This window comes from Nerophis lumbriciformis, linkage group LG06 (assembly GCF_033978685.3).
Source record: "Nerophis lumbriciformis linkage group LG06, RoL_Nlum_v2.1, whole genome shotgun sequence".
Lineage (NCBI taxonomy): Eukaryota > Metazoa > Chordata > Actinopteri > Syngnathiformes > Syngnathidae > Nerophis > Nerophis lumbriciformis.
This window is the reverse complement of record NC_084553.2, coordinates 28,173,044-28,195,453: the sequence shown is the minus strand read 5'-3', so window position 1 is coordinate 28,195,453 and position 22,410 is coordinate 28,173,044. Positions and strand designations below refer to the sequence as shown.

Below are 22,410 nucleotides of genomic sequence, written 5' to 3'. Positions count from 1 at the left end.
TGGCTATGAGTTTTTTTTTCCTTGGCCTCAGTCTGGACCCCTCTCCAGGGGCCCAGGCTTAGACTGAATTTTTTCCCCTCCCCCTCCCCAGCGTTTACCTGTTTCTCACCTTTTTTGTAAGGGGTGCCAGAAGTTGGCAGACCTGTCAGCGATCCTGTTCTGTCTCCCTGTAATGTTTGTCTGCTTTTGAATGGGATTGTGCTGAAAATCTTAATTTCCCCTCAGGGATTATTCAAGTATTTCTGATTCTGATTTTTCTCAAGTGACTCAAAGCGCTTTTCACTGAAAAACCCCATTACCTACATTCAAGCTACATGTACACCAGTGTCGGTGGCACTGGGAGCAAGGTGGGTGAAGTGTCTTGGCCAAGGACACAACAGCAGTGACTATGATGGCTTGATTTGAACCAGGTACCCTCAAGTTTCTGGCCAACTGCACTACCGTCTGAGCCTCACTCATGCATAATTTAAACATCATTACATGAGATGCTTTCGATGCATATAAAAGACAACATTTGCTTGGTTTACAAAAACAAATAGCTGACATTTATTTTTTCCATTTTACAAAAATGGTTGCAGGAACATTCAGTCAATATTACCCCGATAAGTCACGAAAAAGTGAATATGACCTTCACAGAGCTGTAGGCTAGACCAGTTTATATGGAGCCCAGTTTGTGGGCAGCACGTGATTCATTATTCATCAACAGAAACATTCACGCACACAAACAACTGATACTACTCTTGGGCGTGAAAATAAAAGTGTTGCTGCTTATTGTGCTGTGGCGACGGTGCAAAGCTGAGCGACTTCACATTGCACACAAAGAGGAGGCAAAGGTAACTGTGTGCAGCACCGAGCACGGCGACAGAGGTGGAGAGAGCAACCACGTTTGTACACAAGTACAAGAAGAACAGTGCTTGAGTGTGTGGAGCAGCTCTTGATGGTGCTGTGGTGGCAACAACACAGGATGTTGCAGCTGGTAAATACAAGGACTCCCAAAGATGACCAATATGAAAACTGTATCAGATCTTCTGACAAATGGACACATTTTAATTTCCCCCCTTGTATTTACAAGGGCATATTTTAAAAAAGCCCTCTGTGACAGTTTAATATTGTAACCAATATTAATGTACAGATTCGTTATTGTACAGTTGCTGAAGGAGCTGGCCTTGTCTTATACAAGTTCCCTCCCTAGTGGCCTGTACATGCACTGCAGTTAAAACTACACATGTATGCACTGTGCTTGCTCCTCCGATGGCGAGTCGGGAAGACCTGTGGAAGGTGCTTTACAGTCCAAAGCGGGAGGGAGTGCGTCGAGGTGTCATGGGGGCCTCTTCTCGTCTTCCCGGTGTGCAGATTCTCACAGACCTGAAACAGAAAAGCTTTGAATGGAAGTGTTTACTCCTTGTTGTTGGTTACGCAAACAGAGCTATGCTAATAAGCAGGAGACGTCCCACTGGGGTGAGTTTTTCCTTGCCCTTATGTGGGCTTTGTACCGAGGATGTCGTTGTGGCTTGTGCAGCCCTTTGAGACACTTGTGATTTAGGGCTATATAAATAAACATTGATTGATTGATTGATTGATTGAGGAGGATAAAAAAAAAAGAAGCGAGCATGACTGAAAGACTGGCCAGAGTAAGACACGTGAGAGCCTGATGGCATCAAGGAGTGATGAGAGTGAAAGAATGAGAGGATGAAGCCTCTTGAGAGGATCATCAATCATCTTTAACCACACAGCTTGACAACCGCGTGCACCAACACATATGTGCATGTTCTCAGGGTACCTACAGTACATTAGTAAGAATATACACAAATATGAAGCAAAACTGTTTTTTTCCTGCTCAAATACATCTTCTTTAAGAGCAAGAGCATATTTTACCGCAAGGTAGGGCATAAAAAAGTTGGAAACAAGCTGGCAACACATATTTGACCAAGTGTGATGCAACAGACTTACATATGTAAGCACTAAAGACCTGCATTTATATGATTGATACAAACTACTTTCAACAAACTTGGTGGGGTGCAATTTAAAAAATAATAATAATGAATTGTATTCATAACACACTTAATATTTCTAAAATCTCAAAGTGCTACATAGGGGAGAAAAGACAAGCAAGAGATAATCAAAATGTGATAAATGAATAAAGATACATCATTTTTAAAAAGTATTATATAGCAATGTCAAAGGTCAAAAGGGGAACCGACAGAGATTTGTTTTTTAATTATATATATATATTTTTTTAAAGATAGGTTTTTAAGTTTTGTTTAAAAACAGCTGTAGTCTGTGGGGCCCTCAGGTGGTCAGGGAGGGCATTCCACAGTCGAGGGGCAGCAGCGGAGAAAGCCTGATCAAATTCAATTATAACATTTTACTGTGAATCCAGGATTTTTTTTCTTACCTATGATTGTACAAATCAATGAAAGCTCACAGACATGGCATAATAATTAATTATATAACACTTTTCTATGTAATCAAAGATGCTGAACTAAAAAAAAGCGGTAAAGAGAAAAGTACAAAGGTGTTTCTCCTTTAATTGTAAACGCAAGTGTCCTATAAAAAAACGTGTAGTTTGAGGATAAAAACAAGAAAATATATTTTTAAAGTGGATTGGACAACCTTGTAATGCATTTACGGTGCATGCTATATCACCACCTACAGGACTGCTGTGAAACAACATTGAATGCATCTTCAGCCTGCTTTCTCTGATGTCATGCTGTAAACGTCCAGGTATTTTTGTTTGAGGCATGTGCTTATTGAGTTGATATGGTTGGAAAAACTTTTCATTGTGCTTTTCACACAATTTCCAAATGAATCCTTACATAAGCATGTGTCAGTAGCTCAAAAATGTTTATTAAGTCTTCTTGTTAAATATACTTCTCAGTTTATTCTAGTCACACAAGATTTGGTTTAATAGATTTAATTTTTAACCTTAAAATATGATTGTCTGACTGGAAGAAACTGAAAAGTACATAACCATCTACCATAAATATACACTGATTACTGCAGCCAGCCAAAAACATGTTTTAAGGGGACCGTTTATTCAAAACCAACTTTTCTTACTTATTGGTACCTTTTTTCATGTATTTAGGATCCGCATAGGTCCTGAAAATTCGAAATCAAACCATGGCAGAGACAATGAGCCGTTTGAATTTGCTCCAATTTGTAACATTTTTTCCCAAGTATGACGTCAAAGGATCTCTCCATACATGGTAGAAATTTACCCAAAGTGCTTTGCGCGAGTCTGCCATTGTAGTCTGAGGCTGTAGTCAATAAGCTCCTTCTTTTTATTTTCCTCTTGTTGTGGGGAAGTCTTGTCTCATACATGCACATGCATCCTTTGCTGTTGCCATTTCGAATACAAAGTAGCGTATAGTTCTAACTAAATATATCAGTAGACTCGCTATGGAAGCACTAAAAACAACTTGGCTGAAGGGGAGAAGAAGAAGTCGAAGTGGAGGCAAGTAGGTAAAACCACCCACAAAACGGCGCATCCTGAAGAGACTGTCAAAAAGATGGTCTGTAAAACATGATTTATGTAAAAGTTTGACCAAAAGAACCCCCATTGCATGTTATGTAAACCACAAGCAAGTGTTTTAAATGTAAAAAAAAAGAAATCATAACTGTATTTGTGAATTGATGACTATACTGAGATGTGAGCATAAAAGAAAGTTGGAGGTTGATGATAGTTGCTTGCAGCTGCACTTTAAAGTGTCCCGTGTTACTAAAGGACCTAACCTTTCACTTCAGATGACACACACAACAAGAACAGACTACTTCATATCATTAATGTGATGTGAGTAGCAGCTGACAGGTGAGGAGCAGCCATATTATGAAGGCGTACAAAGTATTAGGAAGTGGTAAAAAATAATAATACACGCTAGTCAGTTACTCTGGGCTGGTGAGACCCAGGAGATCCCACCACAGTCATTATCACACATCCTACCTCCTACCTAAATCTAATTCTTAATCCCTTTCCTCTAGTGTGATTATTTTCCACTGAAATGTGGTTACATCTATGCAGATAAACTACCTTGTTAATTAACAATAAAGTTCTTTTTAAATCTCTCTTTAAAACCGTATTTCTCTCTGTAAAGCCCAGGAATGGGTGTGAAATTAATTTTTTGCTCTAATTTGAAAATGAAGGTTCCCCTGCTTTTCTGCGCTTTGCTAGGTCCCAATTTAAATTGCTGCAGTAATGGGGGTCAGCCAGGAGTCAATATTATTTCTTTTTGTCTCGTCTGCGGGGACCAGAGGTGAGAAAAGCTCATCATGAAGAGTGAGAGAGTTAGAGGAGAAAGGAGGCTGAATACGGACTGGAGGGCGAGGTGGCTAAATGAAACGGTTCCATCTATCTCAACCGCACACAAAGAATGGAGGGGGGTTATACGGAACTATTGTTGAGGAAGAGCGTCAGTGTAATGGTCGCGGACTTACTTTACAGTCCCAATGTTCTTCCTCTCCTGCTCATCTCGGCGGCTTCGTAGTTGCTCTTGAGCCAGCAACATCTCTTCCTCCATGTTGGTTATCTCCTCCTTGGCACGTCGACGGTTTTCCTGGAGGTGGTACACAAGAAGAAATGATACAAAGAACAATAGGTAACACAATGATAGCAAGCCGAATCAACTCTTGATAACTTTAAAACTACTCAATGGAAGATGATACAGAATTGGTTTCCCCTGTGTCAGAGAAGGCCTGCCGGCTCACAACCTCTGTTGTTTATCACAAAAGGTTTTTGATGCGGTTATGGTCAAGGCTCTCTTGTTCTCCAACACCAAACTTCTGCAAGCCCTACCATTGTGGAACACTCTGTCTGCACTGGGAACAGAAAAGGGTATTCCCCTAACTGTTCCCACAAAGTTGAAAGGATAAAGTGTTATTGCAGTGGTAAAGAGATAAAACTGAGGAGGAACTAAGTCCTGATTGATTGATTTTATTTAATTAGAACATCAATACTTATATCCAAACTAATGCACAAATATGAAAGCAAGAGCTATAAAGAATAACAGAATATAATTTCAGAAACAGACTAGAAATACAACTAGCACTGAAACTGTTTGTATGGCCTTACCTGTCTGCTTCTTCCAGCTTGTTTGACACTATAAAACATTGGTCCAAGCTCTGCCAGCCACTCTCCATCCACTGCAGTCACACACTGCATGTACTCCTACAAGACAAATCACAAGAGTTGAAAACCCACACAGAAAATGTTAGATGAGACCTATGATGAGTTTATTCTTTTCTGATTTACAAATGTTAGGTGGATACCCGTGTTAAACAATGCCAACACATCAAATTATAATGTTCATGCATACGGACATGAGGCTGCAAGCAGTTTTGGATGCCTCTGAACGCTGTGTTATGGAGTATTTTTTTTAACAGTGGGCAATTCGTGACATCACAATGTGACGGGCAAGGGCATTCTAGCACATGCTCTCTACCTGCCTCCTCCTCTCTCTGCTCTCTCCACTTTGCTGAGACTGTCGGCTGCATACATGGCTTAGGTATTATGATTATCTTACCATGAATTGATTTACGTGTACCCCGACTTAAACAAGTTGAAAAACGTATTTGGGTGTTACCATTTAGTGGTCAATTGTACGAAATATGTACCGCATTTTCCACACTATTAGCCGCACCTAAAAACCACAAATTTTCTCAAAAGCTGACAGTGCGGCTTATAACCCGGTGCGCTTTATATATGGATTAATATTAAGATTCATTTTCATAAAGTTTAGGTCTCGCAACTACGGTAAACAGCCGCCATCTTTTTTCCCCGTAGAAGAGGAAGCGCTGCTTCTTCTACTGTAAGCAACCACCAAGGTAAGCACCCGCCCCCGTAGAAGAAGAAGCGCGCGGATATTACGTTTCATTTCATTTGTGTGTTTACATCTGTAAAGACCACAAAATGGCTCCTATTAAGAGACACGCATACAACGCAGAATTCAAACTCAAGGCAATAAGTCATGCAGTAGAACACGGAAATAGAGCAGCAGCAAGAGAATTGAACATAAATGGTGCGTAGGTAGAGGAAGCAACAAGATGACCTGCGCCACTAAGACAGGGAGACAGCGCCGGACGACATACGCCAACATCTGCCAGTGGATTGTAAATGCCTGGGCGGATATATCGGTCTCAACTGTGGTCCGAGCTTTCCGGAAGGCAGGATTCACGGAACTGCTGGACAACAACAGCGACACTGACTCTGATGACTTCCACCAGACGGAGCCGGCCATTTTGGATGCCGTATTCGCCCAACTTGTTAATTCAGACACTGAAGAAGAATTCGAGGGATTTATGGATGAGGAATAATTTCAGAAAGTGAGCTTTAAATGTTTATTTTGTGTGTTGTGTGACATTAACGTTCGAGCAACGTTGAGTTATTGATGTTGCTATTGCTCTGCACTAATTTGAGTGTTACTATTTTTGTGATTGCACATTTGCACATTACATTTTGGGGGTGAACAGAGTTGTTAGAACGCTGGTTTGTAATATATTATTAAAGTTTGACTGAAGTATCTGACTGTTTTTTTGACATTCCCTTTAGCGCAGCGTAGGCGCGGCTTATAACCCGGGGGCGGCTTATAGGTGAACAAAGTTTTGAAATATGCCATTCATTGAAGGTGCGGCTAATAACCCGGGGCGGCTTATAGTGCGGAAAATACGGTACTGAACTGTGCAATCTACTAATAAAAGTTTCAATCAATCAATCTAACCGTGGCATGCACACAATAACTGCAATATTCAACATGCAGTGAGACATGCTATGAAGTTTATTTTCGACAATGTCTAGTTGTGATTAGGGATGTCACATATGAAAATGTCTTATCACGGTTCAAATGACCAAAATTATTAGGGTTATCATTATCATCGTGGTATTTTTAAAAGTAATACTTATACTGAAATATTTTAACAACCACAAACATCCATCCATCAATCTATTTTCTACCGCTTATCCCTTTCAACATATTCAAAATGATTTCTTAAGAAGAAGAAACATTATTGTCAACACTGTTTCATGTACCTCAAGTAAAAATTTAATGTGCAGGCATTATAGTAATACAGCAGAAACAAAATAATAACAAATGAATGTGAAAATTGCGCAAGATAGCACCTTATAAGAGATAAATAAAAACACATGTAAGAATTTTGCAAGATGGCACCTGATGGCAATAAGACGTAACTGCACTTTTTGTCTATATGGTTAAAATAGTGTTCATATATAAGATCTATTCTTACACAAAGGGCTGCACGCTTATGGCTAAAATAATAAAGATTAATTTTGATCAATATTGAAATCACGATTAATCACAATTATTCATTATGTTAGGTAAAGAGAGAAGTATTTTTTTTAAAGTTATGCACATTTTGTGTACATGGACATATACAGTACTAAATGTATGTATATGTACATGCTGTATTGGGACAGATCCATTAAGTGTTTGAGCAGAAATATGTCATAGGAATTAACTATCGATCTATCCATTTTCTACCGCTTCACTGCCTGTGTTCAATACTATGAGATCACATAACATTTTAGCTCGTATTGATGTTTTTGTAACACTGACAAAGTTAGCAGTTAAATAAAGTACGAGTGACCATCCCAGTAAACAAACGGCAAGACTTTATAAACAAGTCGTGGCAACGTTCCCCACCTGCTGCATGGAAACTCTCAGTCACAGCAGCTCAGTGAAGGACGGTGTGTGGAGAAAATGATAGCAACATCAAATATTTTTCTCCTCCGCTGTATATTTTTTGTGTGGGACAAATGTGTCTGTCTCCAATATTGTCCACACCTGTCGCCATCTAATAACAGCAGTGCGCTCTTAAACACACGCCGAGACTCCATGGAAATGAAGAGTGAAATGGAGTGAAAAAAAATCGATTGGCATCGTTTACTCGAAGGGAAAATGTCAGGAGCAAGGTCCATGGAGTTGCTGCCATGTTTTCTACAGTCAAATGGCGCAAGTGCGCATGCGCTGCTGCAACTCTGTTTCAATCAGTGTTGCTTAAAATGCATTAATAAATGACATTTTTTCGGTTATTAAAAATTCAAACCATATTACTAACCATCTGGAATTTTACAGCGGTTTATCACTATACCGTGTACTATTACATCCATAGTTGTGATGATTGTCTTCAATATATATTTCAACAGTGTACAGGGGCGTGGCATAGGCATTCATTTGCAGACAGACACACTTGGAAAAAAAAAATGTGACCGGGGCAAAATTTACACCAAAGCATACACAATACATATTTTTTAGACCAGAGGGAAGTGTGTTAAAATCGGATTAGAATCATCATAAGTCAAGTAGTTCTATACACTGTGGAGTTCATTATGAGATGAGAGGTTTCACCTTGGTGGTCATCACAAGCTCGTGGTAGATGATGTAGTCGGGTGTGTATCCCATACCAAACAGGGAGCTGGTTGGGTGAAGGTGACATGGCATGCCAGTCCTCACATTGACATATTCACCAATGCCCTAGGAGGTAAGACATTATATAGATTAGAGCAAATAATGTGCATATTTGTCAAACAAAGAAACCAGGAAGAGTAGATATGAAGTGTATTTGCTATTTCATCAAAGGTAAAGTGGAATTTATTTGTCTTTCTGCCATAAATCTAAGGAGCAAGTAAAAGTCAACTGATCATGAGTCATATTTTAAGTCAACTTGTGAATCATGGTTTGGCATTTTAACAGCACTATGTAATCATGGTTGCTGTAAATTTGGCAAAATTAAAGCTGTTGCACCTGATGAGAAAGAACCAAAGTACCTTGAGCTTGGCAGCTTGGTGGAAGTAAGCAGCACAGATGCATTTCCTGATGATGTCCCAGTCTGAACCACAGGATATCAGGTTCATCCTCTGCTGCACCATTATGTCTTTTAACTGAGAGCGCACTTCACGCACCTGTCACAATACCACATATTTGATAATTCAATGTTGCTAGAATGTTCTCACAGTAATTAAGATAATGTGTCTCTTTAACACCTTATAAACATTTTTTCTGCATTTTATATTTTAATTATTTTACAAAATTCTTCTGGTTGCTACAAAAGTGACTTCTTTGAAAAATGAGCATAGTAAAATCTTTACAGAATTCATTTTCTACATTTAGATCAGCTTTTTAATGTCATCACAAACTGTACTGTGTTACCGGTACACAAAGGAAAACGATTTGTTGTGAACCTGAGCAGAGTGTTTGTGTGTGAGGTCAGTGTGCCTTCATTGTCACATAATAAGTGGGAGTCTAACCTTTCGCATAGCCTTGGTGTGAATAAAATGATCGTTGCACCAGATGCTGGAATAATTGTTGTTTTTCCACTGCATGTAGACATTGAGGTATGTCAGGTGGTCACTCTCTGGCACGGAGAACTTTTCTCTGACCTGGTCGCTCTCCTCCTCACGGCCCTACATATAGCACAAACGCACATACAAGCTATAGATATAGTAGTAAGCAGTTTTAGATTAACTTTATTTATTACTAAAAAAATACAAATTATTTTACAAACATCCACTGCAGGCTATCATTTAAAACTGCAAAAGAGTTATATAACTACTAAATGAGGTGTAATCAAAACTACAACTTAATAGGTGTTGAGTGTTTACAGAGAGAAATGCTGGTCGATCAACCAGGACTTATAAGAGTCCACAGATACTGTACTATGCAAATGAGCCTTCTAGTGGCTGTAAGAAGCGTATGGAATGACAGTGGAATCTGATTGGACAACCACTTTGAGACAATTACTGCTACATATTTCAATTTCTGTCCAATAATGCCACTTTTGGACTAAGTTTACATGCAATAGGTGAATTATTCAACAACAAAAAACTGCAGTTTCAAACCTTAGGTCTGTAAAAGATTGCTGGCACAGACAGCATAGAAACAATGATGAGGATGTCAGCGCTGCAGCCCATATCGCAGGACACAATCAGCATCTTGGACAGGGCTGGGTCGAGGGGGAACTCCACCATCATACGGCCGGTTGGTGTCAAGGAACCTGAGTGCATAGTCAGGAAGTCACACTTCCAGAATGATTAAGTTTATGACATGTGAACGTGGGACAAGACCAATTTTAAGACTGTTTTCCATCAAAAGCATGCTAAACATTGGAAAACGGAATAATCAGACTTATTTTTTAGCATACAAGAGGGGGATGAGCTAACACTGCAGAATACTCGGAACTAGAAAACGGAGTGAGATTAAAGAAAAAAAACGTTGGCTGTTCTGATTTGAATGATTTGACGACGATGTCTGAGAAGCTTACACAGAGGAGAAGCAGGGAAGCAGAGCTGCCGAGTTGGGGCAGGTAAGGCTTAATCAGCGATAATCTGCTGTTAACACACCATACAGGGAATCATCAAAAGTACCTCCTTATCCACAAATCCCTAAATCCCTTGGAATCTGGCTAAGGATGAGACAGAAATGAGGCCAGAGCAGTCGAATCAAACACAGCATCAGTTACCAGGCAATTACTCCAATGACTAAACCTTCAACTAGCTCATCTAGGCTTGCTTGCAGACTCTATGTTTATACCAGACTCGTCAGTGACAAGACGTAGGGGCTTTGAAGCAGCAATGAGGGAGAAATAATAAAAGACATTAAAACACAAAACAGTCATGATTGAATTTCATACTAGGGAGCTAAAGAACAATCATTAACGGTACTAGTTCAGCATGCTTCACCAATTCCAAGTCAAATTCAAACACATGGTGTTTGAAATATCATAATAAATAATTTAAAGAAACCAATCACTTAAGGATGGAAATAGGATGGCATGAGATAATTATTATGTTGGAGACAAGTCTGTAATCTCACCACTAGATGTCACCGTTTATCACGGACTCCACTTTAACATTTCAATACTTAATCAAAATCAAGGTAAAGAATGTATGACACTTTCTTCAATTTGCTAATATTTTAAGGACTGTAAAAAATATAATTATTATTATTACATTAATGATTGTACTAATCAAGCTAATTGTTTTAAATGTAAAAAAAAGAGTATTTTACACCAACTACTATTATTTAATTAATTGGCCACAACATAAGTAGACCAACAGAATCTAATTGTTTGGATTCAAAATTATGTCACGGCCGACTTAAAGAATGCGTGTGGTGGCTAAGCCAGCGTCTATTATCAATGGGTACTAGGCGCCATTTAGCCTTTCTTGAAGAAAAATGCCCTATGCTTGCGTTGTTTTCGACTGTACAAACTGTTTCAACCGATTTCTTCCCTTCCGGGAATAAATCACTTGTTGGAATACCAGCAATAAGAAAAATGCAACTAAGCTACAGTATATTGAATGTGTAGTCCCCACCAGTGTTATCGAGAGCTCCCAAGATCCAGAGCTGGTACATGGAGTTAAGCATGTTGTCTTCAGGTGGCGGATCCATGAAGTGGAAGAGAAGCAAATCCTGAACACCGAGTGACTTCAACAACAGGACTACGTTGGCCAAGTTGGTCCTCTGTATCTCTGGTATGGTGGTGGTTAGCATCTCATTCTTATAGGCACTTTGAGTGTAGAGCCTGATTAGGGAGACATGGTTGAATATATTATTATTACTGGTAATCATTCTTGACTATAGCTCTTGACTAGGTATGAGCATATGCTGCATAGTATGTAACACTAACACATTAGTAAATGTGTAAATAAAGAGTAAAAGCTGCGTGGCATTTCATTTTGTAACAAGTTGAGATTGCAACTTAAATGGGTCATATTATGATAGTTTTCCTACATTTAAAATACTTCCTTGTGGTCTATATAACATGTAATGGTGGTTCTTTGGTCAAAATTTTGAATAGATCATGTTTTAGTGTCATAAAACCTGAAATCTTGAGTGGCATGCATTTTTAATATATCATGGCTGTGTGGGCTCTTTGGAACCCAGTAAGTATATAAACAAAAAAAGGTTAAAGTTGTTTTATGCCATCTTAAATCGAACATGTGAGGTGGTATACTCTTTCTCCACCACTAAATGGCAGTATAATGTCCTTGAAAGTGGAAACCAGGGTCTTGTAGAGAATGTTGTATCGTGGTCCACACAACTAAAAATGTGATGCCCACATATGCGGATGCCAGGTCCAAGCAGGTTAAAGACCATCTTCATACCAGTCTCTTAAGTATGCGCCGTTTGGTGGGCAATCTTATTTACGTGCCTGCACTTTGATTGCATCTTCTCCGCGTCAGCCATGTTGTAGTTTTTAGCGCCTCCATATTGAGTCTACTGACAGAGTTCGAACTATACACTAATTTGTATTACCTTCTACCATCCTAGTCACGTCCGTTGTGTCCTTGGGCAAGACACTTCACCCCTTGCTCCTGATGGCTGCTGGTTAGCGCCTTGCATGGCAGCTCCCGCCATCAGTGTGTGAATGTGTGTGTGAATGGGTGAAAGTGGTAATACTGTCAAAGCGCTTTGAGTACCTTGAAGGTAGAAAAGCGCTCTACAAGTATAACCCATTTATCATTATTTATTAGAAATCGCAACAGCGGAGGATGCATGTGCGTGTAAGAGTCAGTCGACCCTACAACAAGATGATAGAGAAAAATAAGGAACTTATCGACTACAACTTATCGAACTTGTGCAAAGCTCTTTTAGTAAACCTTGACCGTATGTGGATATATCCGCTGACATCACAAGTTGTGCAAACCCAAAACAGCTTGTTTGGAGTAAGTTTGAAGAACGGCACGACTCCATGGTTTCATTTCAAATTTTTGGAGCTTATGCATATTCCAAATACAAAAATAGCGGTACCAATAGGTAAGAAAAGTTGGTTTTGCATATTAGGTCCCTTTTAAGTGCATATAGCAGAAGTCACAGCTAAAAATTAAGCATGCTCTCAGGTTCAAGCACCTGTTCCAACACCTCTATTGTAGCATTAGTTGACAAATAATGGACTATAATTTGTGTGATCTTTATCATATGACTATTATATTCATGAAGACATACCTTATTGGGCATTAACAATGTAAAATGTACTGCAATATGCGTGTTTGTCAGTCAACAAATAGTCAAGTAAAATCTCTTGACAGTAAAATTTGTGTTTCCTTGCTTTAAAAAACAATGGAGAGGAGGATTCAATACCTGTAACACTGTCCTGGTCCTGTACGCCCTGCTCTGCCAGAACGCTGATTTGCATTTGCTTGACTGATGGGATACACTTGTAATGCGTCCATTCCAATGCGAGGATTGAACACCTGTTAATATGTGCATAAAACAAAAGGCTCATCACAATTGTGAAATACAATATATTTTTAGCCAGAGAGTTGTAAGGCGGCTGGAAGCTCGGAGTACCTTAAGTTTACAGTATCCTGCATCCACAACAAACATAATCCCATCCACAGTGAGGGAAGTCTCAGCAATATTTGTTGCAACAATACATTTCCGAACTCCATCTGGAGCCTGAAAAGGGTGGAGAACATGATTTGTCACTAATGATGATTACACAACAGGTTATTTGATAAGGGAAACTCCTTTAGGTAACCCAAACTATGCAATATGATGAAAAATAAATTAAAAAAACCTTCTGGAAGATTTTGGCCTGGAGGTCAGAGGGTAGCTGAGAGTAAATGGGCAGCACAGCCAGAGCAGGCGCATTATCCAAATCCTCCAATCGCTCCACAATCTGATCGGATGTCACCTATGAGAACAAGATTATATCTTAATAAATAACAGAATATCCTATCCATCCATCCATTTTCTACCGCTTATTCCCTTCGGGGTCGCGGGGGGCGCTAGAGCCTATCTCAGCTACAATCGGGCGGAAGGCGGGGTACACCCTGGACAAGTCGCCACCTCATCCTATTGTATCTAAAATTCTGCCCGTACAAATGATACTTAGTTTTGCTCAGTCAGAGATGTATAAATCTAGCAAAATGATTATTATTGTGGTCTTCCAAAAAAGATCTTGATAACTTTAAAGTCAAATGTTCTTCTATTGCATTTAATTCAATTAAATAGGCAATATGCCTCGCCCTGTACCTTACCTCAATATCTTCCTGACCAGGCATGAAAATAAGGATGTCTCCCATCAACCCACTGAGGTGGATCTGCAGTGCCTGTTTTACTGCTGCCTCCACATAGTCTTCCTGAGGAGTCTAAACAAGAACAAACAGAACAAATGACTGCAAAAAAATACAGCAATTATGGTGTTGAAAGGTAATAGAAGTGTAACAATTATGGAACAAAGGAGCAAATGCCCAATAACACATACCTTGCTAAATAATATGTCAACAGGAAATGTTCTTCCTGGAATGTGGAATATAGGTACATTGCCAAAAAAAGATGCAAATTTGTCAGAGTCCATTGTGGCAGAGGTGACAATGAGTTTCAAGTCTGTGCGTCGTGATACAACCTAATAGAAAAAGACATGTCAATAACAAACCTTCATATCATGTACCGGTATTCAGAGTAGAGAAGCTCTGGGAAATACAAACAGACCTCACGGAGCAGGCCAAACAGCACATCAGTATTTAGTGAGCGCTCATGAGCTTCATCCATGATAACGGCACTGTAGTGGTCCAGGTCAGATTCCCTCAGTGACTCTCTCAGCAGAATACCATCTGTCATGTACTTGATCATTGTTTTCTCACAAGTGCAGTCCTCAAAACGAATTGCGTAGCCCACCTGCGTCACATAGGATTGCAGTTTTTTTTATCGATTGAAATAAGAAGTTTATTGGCGTTAGCATAATCAATTATCAATTTCCATGTCAACATTCTACCAAAACCAATTCAGTTGATATGCAGTTTTACACTGTATATCATCCATCCAAACTTTGGAAATAAAGTGCCAACAAAGGCATTGATGTCAGCAATCAATATTTGTTTTAGTTACTGGTAAATGCAGCCTTACATTGTAATTCATATTTTTGGTAGATACATTTTCATTTTATGATTTAATAATGTGGACAAATCCAAATTAAACAAGTCAAAAACGTAAACTGTGATATTTCTATCTACACCTTATAGCCAAGTGTGTAGTCAGTTCATCTGCCTCACCTCTTCTCCAAGGTTGGTGCCGATCTCCTCACTGACTCTCTTGGCCACACTCATGGCAGCCACTCGGCGGGGCTGTGTACAGCCCACCATGCCATAGCTGGTGTAGCCATCTTCATGTAGATACTGGGTCAGCTGAGTGGTTTTCCCACTGCCCGTTTCACCAACAACAATTACTATGCTGTTGTCTCTGCAAAACACAGACAGACACAGTTGATCATGTAATTTCAGTGAAAGATGTGGAAGGTTTTGGAGCCGTTGAGTGGTATGAAGTGTCATTAAGCATACCTTATGATGTTAAGAAGCTGCTGCCTGACAGCAAAGATAGGCAAGTATTGTCTCTGCTCTAAAATGCTTTTCTTCTTAGCAAACTCACTGCTGGCTTGGCTCTTTTCTTTCATGTGATCGGCAAATTTCTGCTCTGCTCTATAATGTAAAGAGAGATTATAAAAAAAAATACTTGAATGAAGACAAAGGGTAGAATAGATGGATGTTACAATTGTGTGGGTAAAACTACAGCATAAACCAGTTAAAAGAGCTAGACTGACTTGTAGTCTACTTTGCCATCCTCGCCAACCTCTTGCTCTCCCGCACCTTCTTCCGTCTTCTTGATGCCCATGATGTCCCCCAGCTTAGTGCCTGCCAGTTCCCAGTGTTTGTGTTGGGCCTAAAAACATATTCATCATGTCATTAAACATGATTCAACATTCTTTGTTGCATGCACCAGTTTTAATTAAAGCGTTACTGGGAAAATGACCGTTTAGTTTTATTTATTATTTAATGACATGATTAGGTAGTGCAAATACTGGCAATATCAACAACAACAACAACAACATAATATCTTGTAACAAGGGTTACGGTAACCTCTTTAACACAAAATTTAGGATTGTGAGTGAATGAGTTAGATCTCAAATTAAAAGGTATTTTGGTGCTTTATCTGATTATTGTAGGTATATTACATGTATTCTACAGTTGTCCCTCACCTCGTTGTGGTTAACTTACTGTACTACAGTCTCAGTGTATCACATATTATTTAAATTTAGAAAAATAGGTATTTTATATACAGTACATGTTTAATCATAACATCTATTTAATATTATAAGTCGTCTATTCAGAAGTGAAGCTGCTTTGCCCACGTGACACCGTACACAGCAGGTAATGGCTAAACAATTTCTTTATTTATCCAAACACAACAACAACACCCAGCTTAACTGTCAATGTGTCCGCACGCACACAAAAGTCCCTTTGGTGCGCAGCACTCCATAATGTTACCAAACATGGTGCTACCAAAAAAAAAAAAGGAAAATCCTTTTACATTGTCTCCTTGAATATTTGTGGCATTTGTAGAACAGTCTAGTCTGGGAGTGGTAAACATGCTTATGGTCACTTTCCAGCCACAGCTAGTGTTAGCACAAACTCCGGTCCTCCATTGGCTTTTGTTCTGGTTCTGCTTTCTCCTTTGCTGTAATAAAGGCCCCCTCTGGCATATTTTTTACAAAAAAGTCCGGTTTTGTCACAGTTAAAAACTTGCTTAGGTAGAAATCCCCCCTCATCCAATAAAATCCCTGAAGCGGCAGCTTTGTCTAAGCAGCCTCGCTATGGTGCACCAACGATGTGGATGACGGCTCCTCTTTTTAAAGTTTTCCAGACACCTGAGGCTTGCCTTAAATTGTCCTTTCTTGCTTGTTTCCAGCATGGTTATTTTTGGACATCAAGTTTCCATATACAGCAGGTTGGAACAGGGTTTAGTGTTGTTGCCTCACAATAAGAAGGTCCTAGGATTGATCCCCGGGCTCAGGGTCTTTCTGTGTGGAGTATGCATGTTCTCCCAGTGACTGCGTGGGTTCCCGCCAGGTACTCCAGCTTCCTCCCACCTCCAAAGACATGCACCTGGGGATAGGTTGATTGGCAACCCTAAATTGACCCTACTGTGTGAATGTTGTCTGTCGATCTGTGTTGGCCTAGCGATGAGGTGGCGACTTGTCCAGAGTGTACCCTGCCTACCGCCCAAATGCAGCTGGGATAGGCTCCAGCCACCCTTGCAACCTCGAGAGGGACAAGCGGTAGAAAATGGGTGGATGGATGGGAGTTGCCATACAAATGGCGAGCCTTCTCTCAAATGATAGCCTCGGAAATGCTATCGTCGGCTAGCTGCTTCTCATTTATCCACAAAAACAACAGCTCTTCGGCCTGGTCTTGCACTTTCTCTCCGTCGTCGCAAAGATATGTAATCCCTTCGGCAAAGTCAGCAACATCCTTTTTTGATAATGGTTGCAATTGTGCACTTGTTTCTTCCATATTTGTGAGCCAAACCATGTGCCACTGGCGCCACCGCCGCCTTCTACCCCTTGCAAATATGTAAGCAGGATGTGATGTGGGGCCCCGCCTCTTCAAAATAGCGTGCTAAAGGAAGCAATGTCATTAAAACGGCAGTCCTTGTAAAGTTTCCAGCGACACACACAATGAATAAATAAATGAATGAAGTGATTGTACAACCAGACATGCATCGCACACCGAGGCATATTTGGCTCGATCTAAACGTCCGTAGACCGAAAATAACACAAATAGAGGCGTTCGTGAATTGAGGTTCCACTGTATATGTGATTTGGCGGGCTAGCAGTGAAAATAACCAAAAAAATATTTATTTTCATGAGCTATGTACTAGTATTGTATGTCTGGGTGGGGGTCCTACTTTGGAGATAAGTTGTACCGCTTTCATTGATCACATTTGTTATATCATGAGCAAACTTTAACTATGTTACTTAAGTTGTATTATGACGAAAGAGAGAGAGCGCGAGAGAGACAGAGAGAGAGAGAGAGATGAGAATCTGCTGTTGATATGAAAGATTACAAAGTTGGTTTTGGCATGGTTTTTTTATGGCAAAATTTGGCCAGTTTTGCAAGATTGCATTTTTTGCGAATAATATTTTGGTGTTTTGTTCGATAGAAGTGGTTGATAGACATCTTGTCCTCCTTAAAGCGTCTCAACCGACGTAATAATAATTGAATACTGTTGAAGAATATTGTTTTATCTGTTGTGGCCACTTGTTGTCACCTGTCACTCACAAAGTTGCATTGCAAAATCACACAGAATAATTTGTTATGTTTAGTGTGTTTAAAGTTTAGGTTACCGTATTTTCCGCACTATAAGGCGCACCTAAAAACCACAATTTTTCTCAAAAGCTGACAGTGCGCCTAATAACCCGGTGCGCTTTATTACGATTCATTTTCATAAAGTTTCGGTCTCGCAACTTCGGTAAACAGCCGCCATCTTTTTTCCCGGTAGAACAGGAAGCGCTTCTTCTTCTACGCAAGCAACCGCCAAGGAAAGCACTCGCCCCCATAGAACAGGAAGCGCTTCACCCGCCCCCATAGAACAGGAAGCGCTTCACCCGCCCCCGGAAGAAGAAGAAAAAACGCGCGGATATCACCGTACGTTTCATTTCCTGTTTACATCTGTAAAGACCACAAAATGGCTCCTACAAAACGATCCGGTTCATAAAAAGACGCAATCTCTCCATCCGCACACGGATTACTACCGTATTTCACAGCAACTGAACCGCACTGTGGAACGGGAGCACGTACGGTGAATATTCGCTCCACAGGGAATGAGGAGTCATCCTTCACTGTGGTTCTAGCTTGCCATGCTAACTTCCACCCATCCAAAAGAGACCTTTCCAGCCGGCGTCATCATAAAAGCTAACTCGAAGGGATGGATGGATGAAGAAAAGATGAGCGAGTGGTTAAGGGAAGTTTACGCGAAGAGGCCGGGTGGCTTTTTTCACACAGCTCCGAAGGCGAACACACCTTCACTAAGACGGACAGATAGCGCCGGTCGACATACGCCAACATCTGCCAGTGGATCGTAAATGCCTGGGCAGATAGTTTCGGTCACAACTGTGGTCCGACCTTTCCGGAAGGCAGGATTCACAGAACTGCTGGACAACAGTGACACTGACTCCGGTGACTTCGACGAGACGGAACCGGCCATTTTGGATCCCGTATTCGCCCAACTTTTCAATTCGGACACCGAAGACGAAGAATTCGAAGGATTTACGAATGAAGAATAACTTCAGAAGGTGAGCGCTATGTTTATTTTGTGTGTTGTGACATTAACGTTCGAGCAACATTATGTTGCTATTGTTCTACACCATTTTGAATTTTACTATGTTTGTGATTGCACATTTGCGTACATTTTGGGACAGAGTTGTTAGAACGCTGGTTTTCAATATATTATTAAAGTTTGACTGAACTATCTGACTGTTTTTTTGACATTCACTTTAGCGCAGCGTTTTTTTGACATTCACTTTAGCGCAGCGTAGGCGCGGCTTTTAGTCCGGGGCGGCTTATTGGTGGACAAAATTATGAAATATGTAATTCATAGAAGGTGCGGCTAATAATCCGGTGCGCCTTATAGTGCGGAAAATACGGTACAAATTATTTTGTGCAAGGCACGGATTTGCTGTGCGCAGACAGACCAATGCGGGCTTCAGGCTTCTGGCACTGAATCCAAGCCCCAGAGGAAGATGCTTACCTAAAAAGGTGAATCTATTTGCTATGCTAAACAAGGTAGCTTAATAACAAGCTATTATCTGAATCTTCATTTTGCTACATAAGGGAGGTTAAAAGGAATATAAGGACGAGGACAGCAGTGTCTATTAAAAAGACTTCAATAACTTTCCATAACTTTGTTCTTTACTCAAAAGAACACAAGAGTCATGCCGCCACTGCCGTCTTCACCGCACAGCTAATTTTCCATTATCAACATTTTTAAGTAACATTATTTTATGTGTTAGAATTACATAATAGTTTAGAAAGTGTTCAAGAGCGTAGCGTTTATGATGTGTTATGAATGTGATACATTTTTCGGCAATTGTTGTGTTTTAAATTAACCATCCTACCTTTTTGCGTTCTTTTTGTTCACGATGTTTACGAACCAGCTGACTGCCCTTGCGGGAGATGATGGCCATGTCAGAGGTGGCATCTTTCACAGGAATGACAGGCTCTGGCTGCAGCGACAGGACAAATGCACAAAGGCAAACAAACATTTAGGACAAACTCTTTACTTAAATAAATGTATACATTGCTCAACATTGTTTTGGATTTATTACTGTAACCTTACTATACCTGTTTAGTGAACACAATTCTCCCATCCAGGAATGGCGGGACTAAGTTGTGAACCAGCAGGTGAACCTTTGCTGCATTGTCCTCCTCGAAGTCTTCATCCACCTCCAACCTCTGCACTACACCGCTGGTCAACATACGATTGGTCTCCCATCGCTCATTGTCCTATTAACGGAGAAACGTACTTGTTAAACATAACACACAATATAAACTCCACACTCGCGGTGCAATAGAATATAATTACCTCGTTGATTTGACGTTTCTGAGCAGATATCCTTTTCTGAGTCTGCTTCTGAAGGATCTGCTCTCTCTTCTTGATATACTCATCAGATGTGGACGTAAAAGGGTTGTGGAACTCATCATAGCCTTCATCCATCATGTACCAGTCTCTGTCTGCTTGCTGCAAAGTGTAGGTCAAAAAGGTTAATGGGGACTATGAGCAATTTAAGGGAACATACTGTATTCGATTGATCTTGACTCCTACCTTCTGATCTTCTTCCCATTGCTCTTTCTCATCCCTGTTTTCAAATGAAATTCCACCTTCACCATCTTTTTTACCTAAAGTAAACAAAGTAAGGACCTTTAGCAGAGGTCTTTCGAGATAAACTGATTTTGAAAGTCTCTTTGTGTTCACCTTATGCCATTGTTTAATGATGTAATGCAGGATTTCCCTGTATTAAATACTGGCACTGCAGCACCCTCAAGAAAGTCAAGTTATATTATTTTCCTTTTTATATAGTATGAGATCTCAAAAGTAGTATTTTAAGGATACTCAACAGTCTGGTTGCAGTGTAGATGATGACGTTTGGAAATCTGGTGTTTGATTGCACCTTGCCATTTGCAATAGCTAAAATTGAAAGCCATTAATACGTGTCTGCAAGCCTGCGATTACGGAGGTGTTATTGAACATTACTTTCGGCATGTTTGCAGTAAAGCTTCAAAATAGCATTAGCGCCTCGGTGCTACAAAACATTTAATATAATACAGGTCTATACATTGTTCTTTTTCTTAAAACCTGCTGTATGTCACAGTTACGAAGGTGTTTAGAGAATCTGGGTATCATTTGTTTAATATTTTTTTAATATAAAACTAAAACTAATAAAAACTAAATAACTTGTTTTTACAAGATTTGGTTCCAGACCCAAAACAAAAAAAAGGTTTTCCAATTTCCGATTTTGTGCACACTTGGAAAATGGACAAAACGAATAACAGACAATTTAACTTTAATTTTGCAAATCCAAATGACACACCAAGTTTACCCGGAAGAAGTCTTACGTGGACTTGGGCTTGCAGGTAAACAAACATAGCAGAAGACAGGAGGACCCATTCATCCATCCATTTTCTACCGCTTGTCCCTTCGAGCGGTCTAAATCAAGTTAAAGTTATGGGATGTCTTTATTTTAAACTAACCAAATATTGAAGATGTAATATAAATACAAAACTGGATAATACCTTGATACACATAATCGTGTCATGATGAGCGTGTTCACAAAAAAGGCGGGCTTAGCGGCAATCACAGATCACAATCATTTACGTCACTCAAAGTACAATAATCTTATGAAGATAATAGATACATTTATATATATATATATATACATTTATATATATATATATATATATATATACATACACACACATTATATATATATATATATATATATACATATATATATATATATATATATATATATTAATTACACACACATATATACACACACACACACACACACACACACACACACATATATATATATATATATATATATATATATATATATATATATATATATATATACATATATATATATATATATATATATATATATATATACATATATATATATATATATTGTTTTATACTTAAAAAAAAACATGGTTACAGTTGAAAAATGCTACTAAGAAGACTGGTTGAAAACCACACACTACATTAATACCTAAACCTGCACATCATTGGTAACACATATGACCGCCAACATCAATATGTGAATGTGGACTGAATGAATAACAGTTTCTTAATTCTCACTGTAAAGCTCTTTAAGCATCTAAAAAAGCGCTATATAAATTAAATGTATTATCATTATGATTACATTATACAGTATATTGCAATACTACTCTATTTTAATGATGTAGTTGATCATTTTAGCTTTATTCTTTCAACATGAAAGTGCCACAACACACTAGTGTGCCGTGGGAATGTTGTCCACTTCATCTGGGGCGGCATGGCGTAGTGGGTAGAGCAACCGTGCCAGAAACCTGAGGGTTGCAGGTTCGCTCCCTGCCTCTTA

General features: G+C 39.5%; 1 protein-coding gene across 2 annotated transcripts in view; it reads right to left on the bottom strand.

Moving 5' to 3' along the window:
• Positions 1-522: 522 nt before the first annotated feature.
• dhx38 (DEAH (Asp-Glu-Ala-His) box polypeptide 38) overlaps positions 523-22,410 on the bottom strand; it is a 36,269-nt gene continuing 14,381 nt past the window's right edge. For both annotated transcript variants that reach the window (XM_061964034.1, XM_061964033.1), the window contains exons 7-27: positions 20,610-20,683; positions 20,370-20,525; positions 20,129-20,290; positions 19,903-20,010; positions 15,550-15,668; positions 15,290-15,427; positions 15,005-15,191; positions 14,445-14,630; positions 14,218-14,358; positions 13,991-14,101; positions 13,528-13,644; positions 13,299-13,406; positions 13,089-13,201; positions 11,321-11,529; positions 9,845-9,999; positions 9,254-9,409; positions 8,774-8,908; positions 8,355-8,480; positions 5,066-5,161; positions 4,432-4,550; positions 523-1,365 (exon numbers count right to left, since the gene is read on the bottom strand). In XM_061964034.1, coding sequence (XP_061820018.1) covers positions 1,284-1,365; positions 4,432-4,550; positions 5,066-5,161; positions 8,355-8,480; positions 8,774-8,908; positions 9,254-9,409; positions 9,845-9,999; positions 11,321-11,529; positions 13,089-13,201; positions 13,299-13,406; positions 13,528-13,644; positions 13,991-14,101; positions 14,218-14,358; positions 14,445-14,630; positions 15,005-15,191; positions 15,290-15,427; positions 15,550-15,668; positions 19,903-20,010; positions 20,129-20,290; positions 20,370-20,525; positions 20,610-20,683 — 2,798 coding nt within the window. In that variant the 3' untranslated portion in view covers positions 523-1,283. The remainder of the gene's footprint in view (positions 1,366-4,431; positions 4,551-5,065; positions 5,162-8,354; positions 8,481-8,773; positions 8,909-9,253; positions 9,410-9,844; positions 10,000-11,320; positions 11,530-13,088; positions 13,202-13,298; positions 13,407-13,527; positions 13,645-13,990; positions 14,102-14,217; positions 14,359-14,444; positions 14,631-15,004; positions 15,192-15,289; positions 15,428-15,549; positions 15,669-19,902; positions 20,011-20,128; positions 20,291-20,369; positions 20,526-20,609; positions 20,684-22,410) is intronic.